Here is an 18392-nt window from a genome sequence, read left to right as displayed (position 1 = left end):
TATATATTTTTTTCTTTTAAATTAATCGCGACAACGAGACTGTATAAATACTTCAAATATAATATTACGTAATAATACATTTTTAAAATTTCATTTTAGAAAGTTTGTGTTTTAGGACAAATAATAAATTGCTAACGAAAGAACGCGCGCGCGTGAGAGAAAGTTCGTCTGCTTTTGTTTAATGCGCACGCACGCGATACGAGTTCGTCTGCTTTCTCGAACGTTCCAGAACATCCGCCATTTTTTTTTTAAGGCTAACGAATTGTTTCGTAAATCGTTTAATTTCAAGCTATATCACGAGAAGAAACAAGAGAATTTTGAACGATCTCAAACAAAATTTATAAATATTTGTTGCCAAGTAAGTAAATTGTTTTAAAAATAAGTTTATTCACTTTCTCGATTCCGTCAATAAATTTATATTATGACCTTTAATTTTCACCAAGGGGAGATTTTTATTACTCCATGATTATATGACGCGTACTTTAAAATTGATTTTAGTCAACCGTAAGATAAAAAGAAAGGAAACAAGATGTATAAAATTTTAATATCGTCACATAATTTAAAAAATAATATAAAATTTTACATGTGAAAATCTGAAAAACTTTACATTTTTGTTTATTTTGTACAATTTATTTAACTGTTGTAATGGAATCATATCTTTTAATGTGATCCAAGTTTAATTATTGTATCCTAATAAGAACGACGGTCCATTTCGGAATGAAGTTAACAGATTATGGTCGTATAGAGAATTACAAAGCCCTATTCTTCTTAATAAGTCTACAACAAGATTAGTCGCCGTATGATTTAATAGTATTAAAGCACTAAAAAGCCGAGAAGTGGACGAATTACGTTATTACAATTTTCGGAATAGATAAAAACATGTACGTGGCAAAAATGAATGCCTTAATTTTCATATCTCGGGGGTTTATTGTTTTTATTACATCTAAATATCATCATTTATAAGCAGTAAAATTCTTAACTCCATGCTCGAATTGTGCGCTGTTAGGTTATTTTAAAGACGGACTGACGGCCAGTTAAGGCAGTCTGAAGGATCAGGAATCGAAACCTCGAGCGTGCAGCCCCAGAAATTTTTCCATGGATGATCTGTACCGGATTTGTCAGGCCCTCACTACTCGGACATGCCCATTGTAGGCTTGACCCAACCCGTAATGAGTAAATGTATAATCATACATAATTTGGTCCTATTAGTGTCAACAGGGTGAAGAGTGAAAAATGAAATAATAGATTGAAAAACCCATCTATTTTTTCAGTTATAAGTATTACCTCCATTTGATTTATATTAAAAATATATATTTACTTTCTTAAAATAAACTGCAAATATACTGACAATAATTCCAGAATATTTTAAGTGCATAAGATTGAATAGAACGAATCTTATTGAAATTTTGATGCTTTGATTGCCATTTTTCTATACTGAAGATAGAACAGTCAACAATTCCTTATTACGGTTTTCTTTAGTACTTTTCGAGTAATGTTTAGTTCTGTTTTTGTTTTTACTTTTCAATGAGTACACTATATAATGCATAGAAGATAACATGACTGGAATAATAAACAACCCGTGTAGAAATGAGAATATTACTAAAAGAAATATAATTTTAAAGAAAGATAGAAATATATAAGAAGGTATAAAAACTGTGACCATTACACTGAAAAATGTCGACAGAGTTCCCTGAATGATTGGCATGGCTGAAGCAAATAAACAATGCTTAATTCGATCTTCAATGCTGAATTGTTTTGCTTCTAAATACGAGTAAGAGATATGAGCCGAATAATCTACAGATAAACCGATGGATACTATTAAAATTATAACTGATACAGGGTTTAAAGTTACGTTCCAAAATGCCATATAACCGAGGATACAAACCTGTATGGATACAATGTTAAACATTATGCAAATGACACACGCTAAGTTTGGTATGAAGAGAAAAAACACTAAAACTACAGTTGATGCTGCTATAATTATGGATTGTATAGTTAACTTTTCGGCTACCAACAATTGTTCGTAGTCTATCCACCAAAAGTTATGTACTGTTACTGGTAATGATGCAGCATCTGCTTTTGCTCTAATGTTTGCCATCATATTCTTCTCTGATATGGTATTATTTACATGTTTAGAAGGCAATATAAATCTCGAAGCAGAAATACGAATACCGTCTTCGTCAAAAACGATATCTCTTTCAAACATCTTCGTAACGGGATGGCGAAGGAACACGTTTCGAAGGCAATGAACAAAATCTTCTGGATCACTGAAATTATACGATTTTTTATAAAACCAAAACCGTGGTTCTTTGATGAAGTATAAATAATATGTTAGCCAAGACGTTATGTAATTTTCCTCTATATATGTGCTATTCTGAAACGATTGTATGACATTTAAGACTTTACTTTGCACTTCGGGCTTAGAATAATCCATAGTTTCTCTAATAACAACTTGAAGTGCGTGAGGATATTCAGTAAAATAGCGATTATAGTTGATGGCATACGAAGAAGCATACGAAGTTGTTGGAAATATATCACCGTATTCTATTCCTTCTTTTAATATCGTTATTCCATAAATTGCCGTTGTTAAAGCTGTTATATAAAGAGACAAAATAATGATCTTGGACGATTTCTTGATCATCCAGCCACCTAACTTATCTCGACACCAAATCATCAATTTTGGTGGATTTCCTGCTGAATTTGAAGTGAATCCTTCGGTAAACAACAATTTATATATATACCCTCTATTACCTGGAAAAAAGCATTTAAAAATAGNGATGGTGCCACATACGCAGTTTTAAATGTTGACGGGATAGTCAGACAACTCGTTGCTGGATTTATTATTATTATTATTATGTTTCAGACAATAAATGTTACCGTATTTCCACGCAAGTAGCATGCATATGTGAAAATCGCTTGTTTTCCAGGCACAGAAGTTCTGCTTTACTTATAAGAGCATACCGTTTTTATACAGAGTATGAGGCATAAGAACACTGCACTTCTGTATCAAACGTACTGTGCATGTACTGTACTGACACAATAACTATTCAGTCACATTATTAAAAATAAAAAGCCAAAATAAACAATGTTGTATAAAAGCTTAAAATAGTAAATTTTTAAAGTACTTTTCGGAATATAGTCCCAATTTTGGCCTTTGTATAAGTGCATGTCCTTATTTGAGCGAAAATACGGTAACATAATTTGGACAGAAGAAAAACTAACGATAATTTATATTGATATGTAAATAATTGCAATTTTCGCCAACAGATGGGGTAAATAATTGCAATATATCAGTAAATGACTTTTATGTCATAAAGTATCTGAAATTTCATTTCTTTGCTATGTTTTTAATCTTAAATATAATATCTCAATTATATCAATAGCATAGAGACATATTGAAGCCTCTGAACTAATAAAAAAAAATAAAAAATAAAAAAATGGAAAAAATCCCGTGTGTGTTGCCGTCTATTTCGTTTAATATCTGAAGATGGAATAAAGATTAAGAAACGAAATTTGGCAAGAAAACTTTTATATAAGAGAAATTGATGCGATTAAATTTTGAAGTATGTAACTCAAGGGGGTGGAGAGAAAAAGGGGATCATGTGTTACATCTGGCGTGTTGTCCGGATTAATAAAAATTTTATTCGTTATTGGCATTTATAATATTTTAAAAAATGCATCTCTACCCTCAAAATTAAGCCTTTTTATAATAATTAAAAATATACGGTAAGAATTGTTTTAATAATATCTCATAATGGATGATTATTTTTCTACACAATTTTAACTTCGAACTAGAGTCATAGCGTTTTTTAAACTTAAATATTTTTCTAAACTAAGATTTTTATCATAATTCAGCAAAATTTACACCTTTAAGATTGTGTTTATTGCTTAAATTTTATATCCTAGTAGGTTATAATTGAAAATTTATGGAACTTCCTTTAACCTGAGTGCGGAGAAAGTTGCTCAAGATCCTTTACCATTATTTACCTATTTTTAAAAAATATTTATGCTATTATTTTTGTTATTTTTCCGATAGAATATCAAATATGTCATCTCATTATAACTTATATGATATAGTAATGCATATGTTATAACATTTCTATATCCGTTTTTATATAAATCTAAGACGATACTTACACTTCTGATGTCAACGTTGTAGCACTGTGAAATATAAAAAAAAAAAAAAAAAAAGACAATACTAAACTAAACTCTGTGTTGCAATAGCCCGTGAGAGTAAGAGATTAAGGTTAATAAATATACATGATGAAAAAGGAGGACAAAAGCGAAAAAAATTATGAAAAAAGAAGGGCATGAGAGTTCGCGGGCAAAAGGTCAATTTTTATTATACCGTAGTGGCATTTTTATTATATAAATTATAGGATATAATTTACCCTATTACTATTTTTTTTATAAATCTACTAAAATTTTATTTCTTTCCCCTAACTATTGTGATTCTATAAAACTAAACATCCATTCGGCCGTGGCCCTGTGTGTCTGGATTAGAGAACGTATATATTTTTTAAAAATTGGAAGTATTGTTTGGGGTTATTTACTGACTGAAAAAATACTGAAGTAAAAAATACCACCAAATAAAAACGAAAATAAAACAATCTCTTCTTCTTTACCCCTAAAAAGAAGAGATTGGACCACTCTCTTGAGCCCCACAAATTGCAACACTGAACGAAAACTAAATAAATAGAGTAGGATAGAGAGGCATAAAACATTTAAGGGTGTTTTCTTTTGTAAAAAAAATACACTTTACTAACTTAAAATATATTTTTAATGCATAAATTTAAAAAATTAAAACAATATAACTATTCTTAATCTAATTATTGCATATTAAAAATATAGGCTGTGTTCCACTGTGTGGGGTAGTATAGCAAAGTTTTGTTAATGATGGTAGTGGATGATGAATCAACCATAAACAGCATCGTTAAGGGAAAGCTTTTATTTACTATTAAAAGCGATATGACTATATACAATTTTTTCGGCCGAATGCTCCCATGCAAACTTCATGATACCACATGCGGCGCTTCATGCATGCAAACCGTTTTTTGGCAACAGTTTGATAGATCCGGAGCCTTTCCATCCAATTTTTTTAAATTAAATTTTATAATTACCGATTCTTTCCTTTTTCCATTCTTTATTTAATCTACGTGCTTGCTCACATGTGATGAACACTGTTGGAGTTTACATTGTTTTTGTTAACCAATTTCTTCAAGTCGTCCGCTATCAGTCCTGACTAGAATAAAAAAAGGGTTTTAAATGACTACAACTTGTTTGTGTGAACTTCATTGCTTAAAATCTAAATAATCCTTGGTTTGCGTGAAATTCCTATGTTGCAAAGAGGTCCGTTATACCTTGTTCCATTTGCAGAAATTTAAAATGGTACGTTTTCATGAAAATGTGAGCTTTACGAAACCGATATTCGGGAAACTTCGGTAAACATAGATTTGAAGGGTGTAAAAATCGCTGAAAGATAAAAATGATTCATTTTTAATTAATAATTAGTGACAAGAATGTACAGGCTTCTGAAGTTTTACTGTGTTCTTTTTTTGCAATGGAACGTTATCCTAGAGCAATTGCATGGGGAACTCCACCAACAGGGGCCCAAACCAATATACAAGAAAATATTTCCCCAAGACATTCCCTCAAAGAAAAATGTCAATACTATACGTGGGGACTCCTAATTCAAATTCTCCTGGGTCCCATGAAGCTATAATTTGCGCCACACTCTTTTTGCACAATTTTTTAAATCAGTGGTTCTTAACCTTTTAGTGATGAGGGACCATTTATCAAAATTTTTGTCTTGCCATGGACCACGAGCTGTTTGGCAGTAATATACGTTCTTATAAGGTTGTTCTATAAATTAAACAATTATTCGGAACCAAGAGTATTATATTATTTGAGAAAGTGTTGCATTAATTATATTATTTTAGTGCGATTTTTGTGACTGCATACTGTTTACCAACTGTTGAATTCTTGGTTCAGTGCTACTTAAAGCAAACGCATGTCGGCACTGGCATCCAACTGATTTCGATGTTTATTTTTAATTATCAAAAGCACTGAGAATCCTTGCTCGCATAAATATGTGGTTGAAAATAAAGTTAGGTACTGTAAAGCAATTTCTCTAATTTTAGGGAAAGCAAAACCAAAAATCTTTAAGTTGCTTTATACAGACACACTACAACACGGTTTCATCAGAATAAAAAAAAATCTTTAAGATTAATTCCTGTCTCGAATGTATCCTTACAGTTACTATCATGTTGCATTTCAATTAACTCTTCTTGTATTTCATCCGGCACCTCAGAAATGTTGACTATGAAAGGATTGCAAATCAGTTTCCGAATACCTTTGTCCTTGCAGTCAGGAAATAGCGATTAAACTTTGCAAATGGAATGTAATGTTCTTTTGTATTTCTCCTTTAATCTCGGCACACTATCAATCAATAATTGGGTTCAATGTATCAAACGCAGAAAAATTCTCTCTTTCGACTTTGCTGATCCATAGGTCGATTTTAGCGATAAACGCACTGATTTTATCTTCAAATGCAAATTTATTGCTAGTGCCTTCCAATTTCATATTTCCTGACCACACACCATACCTCAGCCCAGTCCGCTATTGGCTCTAACCTTGACATACTGCGCATTGTCATCAACTCGTCGTCATTTATTTAATAATTTTGGGATAACTTCACGGACCACTTCGGGTGCTTTCAGTGGTCCATGGTTAAGAACCACAGTTTAAATAGATTTCTTTTAATTTAACTTATGCTATGTTACTATGCTAAAATTCAAACTTTTAATTGTTTTCTTAGTGTTTTTACGTAAGAATAATTATTAAATCATACGTCATAAATGACCTATAATTGGATAATTCACGCATTAGTGTGATGTAATATGACGTATGATATTTCACACTATAATTATTAAATCATGCATCATTTATGTCGTGCTGAATTCCACAGTTTTAGTGTCATTTCCAATCATACTTCAATTATGAAATAAATCGATTCGCCGATCACAATTTTCTGTTTATAATTTGCATTAAAATCATTAAATACGTCCTTCAAATTTTTTAAAAAATAATTTATAAAGAAATTCTACTTCTATAAGGTAGTTAATAAAAAAAATTAATTACACCTTTATTCTTTTACGCTAATTCTCGGAAGAAAATTTATTTAAAACATTTCAAAATAACCTTGGATTAAAATAAAAAAAATACTTGAAAATATTGTTTTTAATACTATTTTTCGCATTTAATGGAATTATAAAAATGTAATACAAGAAAAATAAAATGAAGAATTGTATTTATTTTTTCCTCCACGCAAATAAGTTTTTTTTTTTAATGTAATAATTTAAGCTTTTCTTACAATAATATTTGAAGAATTTTAAAAGCTATTAAGGAGAGTTGAGGAAATTGTCGTAGTAATAAATTAGACGAATTATTTTAATACAAGAGTAGATCAATAAATAACCAGACAAAAGCAACAGTAGGACTGGTTGTCCCGGCTGGTTATTTATCGTTCTCCCTTTATATAAATACGAATTTCTGAATAAAGTTCTTTGTTCTATTGTACATGAGAGTCCACATAGTAAAATATTTAATAAAATTATAATCGTAAAAGTGATTAAGATACCTCTTATTCCCTCGACCACGGGAACCTTTTATGCAATCCTGTCTTCTATAATCCACTTGTGAAAAAATCTCCAAAAATTAAATAATTACATAAAGATTTATTGATGTAATTGTCTCCAAGCTCTGCTCCCTCCTGGAAAATTTTCTGTGAACGCCCATGCTACTGTATCAAACCTAGTACTGTTTAGTGCGTAGGAACCTCATTATCTATATCGAATTTTTTTCTCGTTTCCGTGAAATTCGAGATAGGCAGGTTCGACTGTAAATGATTTTTGGAACAATATTGTATATCGATCAAGACTCTCCTTAATTTTTTTGAGAACAAACCCTATTCCACGCTCGTGCTAGCCGACTGTATCCTTTAAGAGTAGGCATGATCATTTCATGCCACATCTGCTCGTAAACCGTATACATTAATGTGAAAAGTAATTACTCATGTTAATCAATTAACCAGAATCAAATTTATTTTACTATTTTAATTTAAATGTTCTTATTTTTATTCTCTATCGATTACATAAATTTGATAAAAATTTATATACTGTATTCCTTTTCCAAAAGTATATTTTCTTCTGCTCATATTTATTCAAGTAAAATTTCATTTTAAATTCTAGTAAAGTAATAGATTCACGTACAAAAATATACGACGATTCACTAGAAGTGATCAATAATGATGACTTTGTCTTCATTTTATGCTTGGGATGTGATGTACTGTACTTTTAACAGGCACCAAGTATGGTTTTTAAATGGATCTAGTATTAAAAACATTAAAAAGTATTAAAACATTAAAAAATAAACAAACATATACGAAATAATATAAAAAAATTCGAACCTAGAAATTCATACGCATTTTCTAAATGGAAACTTTCTTTTCTTCTTAATGACAATTTAGTAGTTTTAAAATGACGATCAAATTCATAATGAATATCGAAGTATATGGATAATATGTTCTCGCTATTCTGTAATTAAACCAGAGGTAGTTGGGCCACATGCGTCTATTAAGCAGACTAACGAATGCTAAATAATAAAATATCTGAAGAAGAAATATTATTGTAAAATGGTAATATAAAAATAAAGAATACCTTTATATCAAAAAATAAATAAATACTCACTCGAAATATATAGCGCAATCCGAGATAATTAATTATTGGAATAAATAAATGTATTAAATATTCAGGTTTAAAATGCTTACGAAAGATATGAATACATATAATGAAAAATTGAACTTTTGTTAGCAGATAGAGAGGAGATTTTGGAAAATTATGTGGAAAGCCACCTTCGAACATGATCCAGGGATAAGGTTGATTTGAAATAAACAGAAACTCCAAAATAGTATTTTGCTGAATATTTCTATTTTCGATGAAGCTGTCCATTCTTTCTATCTAAACATTGTTCCGATGTTTGAAAACGTTCGATTTACAACGTTCGATTTGTAATGATAGCGTGCAGATTTGAAAACGTCCGTGAAAAATTATTATTCTTTTTTCTTTAGCAAATAAGATGTTGGAGAATTTACTATTTTCGTGCTGAGGATGATTTCCGATGCTACCCATTCTTTTAATAGTTAATAATACTAGTTTAAACAATGCTGCTAAAAATAATGTTTTATCTATTGTTTACTGCACGCTATTAGGGATTTTCTCTTTATTTTTAATATGCTGAGCACTATATTATATATTATTAATAATGTGAATCGTGGATTCTCATTTCAATGTATTATCATTAGAGTGTTGGCATGAAATTGCCTCATGTTGTTAATTTATTTACTCTTCGCCCTGTAGGCAATGACAGGGCGTTTATTTCAAATCCGTAATGGAATGAACGTCTTCGGGTGAGGAATGGGATATGTCTCAAGTAAATTTTCGGAGGTTTCCATTTAAACTCGAACCCATGTTCTCCAGAGCAGTGTTTCCTAACGTATTTGGATTAGAAATACACTTTGAATTTAACGCCTTGGCTCTGTGAGGAATTATGGAATTCAAAATTCCAACAAGAAACTGTTTTGTTTGGGTCCTTCTATCAGGAAAAAAGTTAAACATATGTTTTAATTCGTACAGAAATTAATTTAATTGTGTAAATATTTGCAGAATTCTCTTCCATTTCTATTGTACTACAAAAGTATAGAGACCACAAAAGTAATAATCTATGTTTAGTATAATGCTATTTAAATATGATAAACGTAAAAAGAATTAATAAATAATTTTTTGAGTGTATAAATCAAATAACGTAACCAACACCTTGTTGCTTGCTGAGGGAGTTTTATTAAAATCGAACGTTTTCGATCCACTTAACGGATCATCATCAGGCAAGAATATACGAAAATGGAATACATCATAAATGGAATAATAAGTTCAAAAATTCAAAATATCAATAAACTGATAACATATCAATTAATAAAAATAAAAAATAAAAAAATAATAAATAAAAAATAATAAATTGTAAACGATACCAAATAATAAATAATATACTACAACGACTACACATTAATACTAAGTTTCCTTTAAATCAAATAATTATCATATTTCAGTTGTTGCGCTACTTGTAAGCTTCTTAACGGCAAATTTCCAAGCCGAGGGAAGACCCTCCGCATCCCTAGCATTAATGCAACTGTCCTTAAGTTTGCTCCTATATATCTCCATTTTTTCGGCCGTCTTCGCCAAAGTTGGTGAGTGTACTTGTCTCACGACTTCCGCTTCCTCCCATCCAATCAGGGATCCTTGGGCCTGCGCCATCTGGGCCAAAATTGTTGTATTAGACCCTTTTCTAGCATCATACTTATGTTCTCTAATCCGTACCCCGAGGCTTCTGGTGGTAACTCCTATGTAATCTTTTTTTATTCCTAATAGCTGGTTCTCGTAGGGAATCTTGTAAACACCTGCCTTATCTTCTTTTTTAACAACCCCTTTATAATACAACAATTTTGGCCCAGATGGCGCAGGCCCAAGGATCCCTGATTGGATGGGAGGAAGCGGAAGTCGTGAGACAAGTACACTCACCAACTTTGGCGAAGACGGCCGAAAAAATGGAGATATATAGGAGCAAACTTAAGGACAGTTGCATTAATGCTAGGGATGCGGAGGGTCTTCCCTCGGCTTGGAAATTTGCCGTTAAGAAGCTTACAAGTAGCGCAACAACTGAAATATGATAATTATTTGATTTAAAGGAAACTTAGTATTAATGTGTAGTCGTTGTAGTATATTATTTATTATTTGGTATCGTTTACAATTTATTATTTTTTATTTATTTTTTTTATTTTTTATTTTTATTAATTGATATGTTATCAGTTTATTGATATTTTGAATTTTTGAACTTATTATTCCATTTATGATGTATTCCATTTTCGTATATTCTTGCCTGATGATGATCCGTTAAGTGGATCGAAAACGTTCGATTTTAATAAAACTCCCTCAGCAAGCAACAAGGTGTTGGTTACGTTATTTGTTTATTTTTGCTGGGTACGATTGTATTCAGTATAAATCAATATTTATTTACAAATATTACAAATTTAATGGTTACGTTAAATAAGTACTGTACATCTGACATAATACAGTAGTTATAATAATATAAAAAATTAAATGTAGACTCTTTAGATAAATTTATATAATAGAATGTGATAGATTTATTTCCTTCCATTGAATTATATTTATCCACACATAATTTAAAAAATAATATAAAATTTTACATGTGAAAATCTGAAAAACTTTACATTTTTGTTTATTTTGTACAATTTATTTAACTGTTGTAATGGAATCATATCTTTTAATGTGATCCAAGTTTAATTATTGTATCCTAATAAGAACGACGGTCCATTTCGGAATGAAGTTAACAGATTATGGTCGTATAGAGAATTACAAAGCCCTATTCTTCTTAATAAGTCTACAACAAGATTAGTCGCCGTATGATTTAATAGTATTAAAGCACTAAAAAGCCGAGAAGTGGACGAATTACGTTATTACAATTTTCGGAATAGATAAAAACATGTACGTGGCAAAAATGAATGCCTTAATTTTCATATCTCGGGGGTTTATTGTTTTTATTACATCTAAATATCATCATTTATAAGCAGTAAAATTCTTAACTCCATGCTCGAATTGTGCGCTGTTAGGTTATTTTAAAGACGGACTGACGGCCAGTTAAGGCAGTCTGAAGGATCAGGAATCGAAACCTCGAGCGTGCAGCCCCAGAAATTTTTCCATGGATGATCTGTACCGGATTTGTCAGGCCCTCACTACTCGGACATGCCCATTGTAGGCTTGACCCAACCCGTAATGAGTAAATGTATAATCATACATAATTTGGTCCTATTAGTGTCAACAGGGTGAAGAGTGAAAAATGAAATAATAGATTGAAAAACCCATCTATTTTTTCAGTTATAAGTATTACCTCCATTTGATTTATATTAAAAATATATATTTACTTTCTTAAAATAAACTGCAAATATACTGACAATAATTCCAGAATATTTTAAGTGCATAAGATTGAATAGAACGAATCTTATTGAAATTTTGATGCTTTGATTGCCATTTTTCTATACTGAAGATAGAACAGTCAACAATTCCTTATTACGGTTTTCTTTAGTACTTTTCGAGTAATGTTTAGTTCTGTTTTTGTTTTTACTTTTCAATGAGTACACTATATAATGCATAGAAGATAACATGACTGGAATAATAAACAACCCGTGTAGAAATGAGAATATTACTAAAAGAAATATAATTTTAAAGAAAGATAGAAATATATAAGAAGGTATAAAAACTGTGACCATTACACTGAAAAATGTCGACAGAGTTCCCTGAATGATTGGCATGGCTGAAGCAAATAAACAATGCTTAATTCGATCTTCAATGCTGAATTGTTTTGCTTCTAAATACGAGTAAGAGATATGAGCCGAATAATCTACAGATAAACCGATGGATACTATTAAAATTATAACTGATACAGGGTTTAAAGTTACGTTCCAAAATGCCATATAACCGAGGATACAAACCTGTATGGATACAATGTTAAACATTATGCAAATGACACACGCTAAGTTTGGTATGAAGAGAAAAAACACTAAAACTACAGTTGATGCTGCTATAATTATGGATTGTATAGTTAACTTTTCGGCTACTAACAATTGTTCGTAGTCTATCCACCAAAAGTTGTGTACTGTTACTGGTAATGATGCAGCATCTGCTTTTGCTCTAATGTTTGCCATCATATTCTTCTCTGATATGGTATTATTTACATGTTTAGAAGGCAATATAAATCTCGAAGCAGAAATACGAATACCGTCTTCGTCAAAAACGATATCTCTTTCAAACATCTTCGTAACGGGATGGCGAAGGAACACGTTTCGAAGGCAATGAACAAAATCTTCTGGATCACTGAAATTATACGATTTTTTATAAAACCAAAACCGTGGTTCTTTGATGAAGTATAAATAATATGTTAGCCAAGACGTTATGTAATTTTCCTCTATATATGTGCTATTCTGAAACGATTGTATGACATTTAAGACTTTACTTTGCACTTCGGGCTTAGAATAATCCATAGTTTCTCTAATAACAACTTGAAGTGCGTGAGGATATTCAGTAAAATAGCGATTATAGTTGATGGCATACGAAGAAGCATACGAAGTTGTTGGAAATATATCACCGTATTCTATTCCTTCTTTTAATATCGTTATTCCATAAATTGCCGTTGTTAAAGCTGTTATATAAAGAGACAAAATAATGATCTTGGACGATTTCTTGATCATCCAGCCACCTAACTTATCTCGACACCAAATCATCAATTTTGGTGGATTTCCTGCTGAATTTGAAGTGAATCCTTCGGTAAACAACAATTTATATATATACCCTCTATTACCTGGAAAAAAGCATTTAAAAATAAAATTGTTTTGTTATAATATATTAATAAATTATTCTTAGATAAATTACCTGCTTCTCTCATAGGAATTACTTTCTTAAAAGTAATTGGGTGAAGCTTCTTTTCTTCTCTGTAGCCACTCAAAGCCATGCAACCACCAAAGAAAGTGATCTGGTAGATGTAGGTGAAGATGATCGCGCTGGTAGCAAAAGTACAAACATTACGAACTATTGGAAAGGGAGTGATCAAACCGATCATGAAAGAAAGACAATTCGTTAGTGAAGTAATTGTGACGGACATAGCTGCTTCAGAATAAGTCTCTCCCATCCTAATTTGAACGTTGTCTTTTGGATTAGTTCTTCTCCATGCTGCAATTAACACGAACGTATCGTCCACACCAATACCTAAAAGATTTGTATATTTTAATAATTTTCAAAAATATGTATTATTTTAAACTGTATTATTGAAATCTTACCTAAAATCAAAAATGGAACGATAATATTGACAGGAGTGCATTTAAATCCACAAAATATTACAAATCCAAAAGAAGGTAGTGTAGCTAATGGAACTAATAGGCATCCGGCTAATCCCAGCCAAGGTTTGCTCCTTACAAATTCCATACTAATACTCGAAAGAACACTGAAAGTAACTATTATGCACACAGGAATTGGGCTTAGTTTTAAAGCTTTGATTGAAAATTGCCAGATTTCTTCATTAAAAGACGACGAAACAAATTTTGTTATAGTTAAATCATCAGATGTATGTTGTGCCATGGCCTTTAAGAATTCTTTTTCGAATAAAACATCCAAATGATCTTTAAATGGATCGCTGTTATCAAGAAAATAAAATAAACGAAAGGCCTTAGCGTCCAAAACGAAGCCATTTTTATCTACTTTAACACCTCCTAAATTAATGGCGGAAAGATTATAGTCCATTAACTGTAAATTTATCTCAGCTGGAAATTTCATATAAAATTTATTTACAGAAAAATGATGGATATTTTTTTCGTATTCTAACAAATTATTATCTTGACAAACTCCATAATTTTTGGCACATAAATGGTTAAAACTATACGTGACATTTTTCCAAGTAACATTAATTGATTGTATCAATCCGTCAAGTTTCAATATTTCTTGAAATATTTCTTCTCTTAATATACTGCCTCCATCTTTTGGAATTACTATGGCTGAAGCAAATCTTCCTTGATCGGTCATTCGAAGAAAATCAAAATAAACGGATCTATTTGGTGGGAATAATTTTTCTACAATTTCTCTTTCTTTGTAAGCTCGTGCATTAATTGGACTAAATAAATAATGAAATTCAGTTTCGAATTTAATCCAAATGTTTCCTAAAGAAATAATAGAACTAGAGATAACTGAAAGAACGATAAACCATTTTGGATATTTGCCAATAAATCTTCCAAGGTGTTTAAACGAAGAAGACAAACCACGTTGGATGCAATACAAATCCATTAATCTTAATTCTGTAAGTAAAGAATTCGTATTACTAAATAACGGCATTAAATAAAAATTCTTTGCAAATATTAATCACTTATATTATTAATTTATTTATTACATAATAAATCATATTTTTAGCTGATTTTTTATTTAGTCCAGTGTAATAGTAGTGTTTTGAAAGAACTTACAATGGCTATCCCATTACAAGAAGTTCCAATAATAGTAGTGAAATATAATAAGAATAAACGTTTCATGAAGAATAAAATATTTTTTGCAGTATGTTTTAAAGTATCAATCCTATAATCAATCCTATAATCATGGTATAACTGATGTTCAATGAATTTGGAGGGGAAATCTTTGTATAATATTGAGCGCAATGAATGACGTACAGTACTTTACATATGCCACTACTCAGATTGCGCTAATTAAAAAGGCGTAATTATGCAATTCAGATTACACAATTAAAATAAGATTTAGTTTAAACTATCGTTAAAATATTTATAAAATAATGTCGAAGTAATAAATGCAATAGAGCAGATGAGGGAGACCAAGGAGCTCACATGCAAACCTGCTATTTTCAGTATAAAGGAGGTAACAAAGTTTTTAATTAAAAGATATGTTTTGTTAAAAGCACAAATTGCAGCCTGGCATTGTGACATCGTCACAATGCCAGGATGCAATTTTTAATCAAATTTTTAATTTATTTAATTTAAAATATATGCTTTCCTCTTTAAATTAGTAGTTATTTGTCCCTATACATCATACTTTTCCTTTAATAATAAAGTTGTGTCGGTCATCTATCTAACCTTTCGGGGGGAGACATTTTTGAATTGAAATAACGTTACTTCCGGTTTGTAACGAAAGTTCCTGTATAGTTCCTTGTAAATAAATAGGTTTAGATCAGACATATACATATATATTTATAGAATATAAATATAGTTTAGAAATAGATAAAATAATATATATAATATTAAAAACTCCTTTTTCTAATTAAGATTATTTGAAAACATGTCTCAGATGGTTCCAAGTAACCATGAGTTCCATGGGAGAAGTTGAAAACTGGAAAAAGCCATAGAAGCAATTAGAAATAAGATATTGGAATAGGAAAAAGGCTTCTAAGGAGTTTGGTGTACCTCAAACTATATTAATTTATAAAATTGCTGTTTATTTTCAATTAGAAATATACACGTGATTTCTCCTTCGATAAAGATGGGATTGATGAGATAAGATGACATGATCTGCCAAAAGGATATTTCGGGGAAAGACTTTCTATAAGAAGTTGGGCCGTATTTAGATATTATACGCGTAAAGAAAAACCAGAAAACCACGTGATAGTACGTTTGTCAAGTGTATTTATAATCAATTTAATAATTACGATTCAATAAACAAGTTTAAAAAATGTAAATAATTTTTTAATTCAATACTTGTTTTTCTATACATTAACTATAAATGCCAAAATGTATCTGATATTATTAGCAGTAAAATCTTTTTAATTTTTTATTACAGATAATTCAATCTGATATTTAAAATCTGTTTAATGTATATTCGGTAATTAATTTCCTTAATTTTTTTCATCGTATAATACAATAAATCTACCTAATTAGCACTTAAATTACATTAAAAAACAAGGTTAAAACCTAATCTAAACCTATTTATTTCAGATTTTGTTTAGAAACAAAGCCACCTAACTTATCTCGACACCAAATCATCAANTGTTTTGACAACAGTTGTAAGAAATCGCTTTAAAATTATCATTCATATTACTAAAAAGAACAAAAATAAATTTTATAACTAAAATTATGTATGGGGGGACATGATGATTTTAGAAATGTTAAAGTGGGGCATGGCCTAAAAAAGTTTGGGAAACACTGCTTTAGATAGATAAACGGCACGATTCTGTTGCTAACAGGAAAAGTATGATGTACAGGGGCAAGACACCAAAAAAAATTGAAAATATTGTGAGGAAAAGTTACAGCTCGGTATTGTGACGATGTAACAATAACTAATAGCTCGTTAAAATTAGTTTGGTTTATTCGGTTATCGTAACGCGATAACTGAGCAATCTGCTAAAGGAGATACATCCCAGGAAGACTTTTATGGGAAACTGGACCCTATTTAAGTATTACTATTGTGAAGAAAACCCGGAAAACTCCACGTGGCCCAATCCCACGACTAACTACCAGAGTTCGATGGTTTTATCCACTCCGTTACTGGAGGGAACTTATTAGAATGAAGCACAGTTCGAAAATAAAAACACCCGAGTCGTTAGATGTAGAAAATTAAATACAGTACTTATAGACTTTTCGCAGGGTAACACTTTCGATTACACGCATGCAAGTGCTATGTGTTACCTGTCGTAATAATAATTTAGCGTGTCTACTTCGCGCAATATCATATTCACTCAATTGCCATAGTAATTGAATGAATATAATACATATAAATTTACATTTTGCTTTCTGATATTTTTCCAACCGTTATGTATAGATAACAAAATAGAGTATTGTAGTCGTGTCAAATTTGATATTTTAATCTTTTTGCAAATCTCCATGTCTTAAGACCTCTCGAATAAAAAACAGCAAAGAAATTCCGTGGATATGTATCTATTGGCGTCCATTTCGATAAATATCTCAAAATGGGGTAACGATTAAGAAACAAAANATGAATATAATACATATAAATTTAAATTATATCTATTTTAAGAATTAAATTTAGTTTATTATTTTCTTAAATAATTTACCAATAGATGGCACTACGTGTAAGCCCAGCAAATGGAAGGTAAACAAATTAATTGATATATAAAATAACCAATAAATATTTTGGGGTGATATTTATAACATTAACTAAGTTAGAATAATACGTGAACGTAACTGCTGAGTTCGTAGCAATTGGTCGAACGGCCTAGGAATGTATAGCTAACAAACAAACAAACATACTCATTTATATATATGAAGGTATTTGTTCGCTATACACACTGTTCGTTTTAATTAGGTTTTTATATAATATTGTAAAAATATACACTGTAAAAATAGAACTTTTAATGGGTTGGAGAAAAATTAAGATGGTGTAATTATTTAAATATAAAAATACAGAAAAAAATATGAATTATAAAATAAAATGTAATCAATATCAAATCATATTTTAATTTTCCTTTTTATACTATAGAAACAATGGTCGTTTATAAGGAAGAGGAAGTTCGGGGACAAATCCCGCTTCATATGAAAAATAATATCAAAATATGAAAACAAAATGACAATTATTTTTGTTAAAATGCGGGGATCTCCTCATCCCTCGCCGTCCTTAAGAAATTTGCTTTAAAATACTATAACTTATATACTAACGATAAGTTTATATATGATATAACTTATAAATATCTTATGTTTGGCGAAGGGATCTGAAAAGTAGTTTGCACAAAGGCGCCCTACACGTTAGCACCGGTCCTGAATCTTACAA

At 30.5% G+C, this 18392-nt stretch overlaps 2 protein-coding genes and 1 long non-coding RNA gene across 4 annotated transcripts in view; all 3 read right to left on the bottom strand.

The window, feature by feature from the left end:
- Window positions 1–1429: 1429 nt before the first annotated feature.
- On the bottom strand, window positions 1430–2674 carry LOC111634009 (patched domain-containing protein 3-like). Its single transcript, XM_023378683.1, has one exon. The coding sequence runs from the start codon at window positions 2672–2674 to the stop codon at window positions 1430–1432; it is 1245 nt and encodes a 414-aa protein (XP_023234451.1).
- A 5452-nt stretch (window positions 2675–8126) lies between these two features.
- Window positions 8127–11116, bottom strand: LOC111634010. The gene is made up of 3 exons (XR_002758131.1): window positions 8748–11116; window positions 8468–8668; window positions 8127–8387 (listed from the first exon to the last, which is right to left on the bottom strand). It is a non-coding gene; the product is annotated as an uncharacterized LOC111634010 (long non-coding RNA).
- Window positions 11117–11183: 67 nt separating this feature from the next.
- Window positions 11184–18392, bottom strand: part of LOC111634015 (patched domain-containing protein 3-like) — a 35278-nt gene continuing 28069 nt past the window's right edge. For both annotated transcript variants that reach the window (XM_023378693.1, XM_023378692.1), the window contains exons 2-4: window positions 13961–14968; window positions 13557–13889; window positions 11184–13485 (exon numbers count right to left, since the gene is read on the bottom strand). In XM_023378693.1, the coding sequence (XP_023234461.1) occupies window positions 12164–13485; window positions 13557–13889; window positions 13961–14957 (2652 nt within the window). In that variant the 5' untranslated portion in view covers window positions 14958–14968 and the 3' untranslated portion in view covers window positions 11184–12163. The remainder of the gene's footprint in view (window positions 13486–13556; window positions 13890–13960; window positions 14969–18392) is intronic.

Source organism: Centruroides sculpturatus, unplaced genomic scaffold (genome assembly GCF_000671375.1).
Source record: "Centruroides sculpturatus isolate CEXI.00-Female unplaced genomic scaffold, Cexi_2.0 scaffold736, whole genome shotgun sequence".
NCBI classification, from domain to species: Eukaryota; Metazoa; Arthropoda; class Arachnida; order Scorpiones; family Buthidae; genus Centruroides; species Centruroides sculpturatus.
The sequence above is the reverse complement of the archived record's forward strand: the minus strand, read 5'-3'. Positions and strand labels throughout refer to the sequence as shown.

Coding starts and splice junctions, on each gene's coding strand:
- LOC111634009 (XM_023378683.1), bottom strand. CDS start 2,674: ATGATTTGGTGTCGAGATAAGTTAGGTGGCTGGATGATCAAGAAATCG.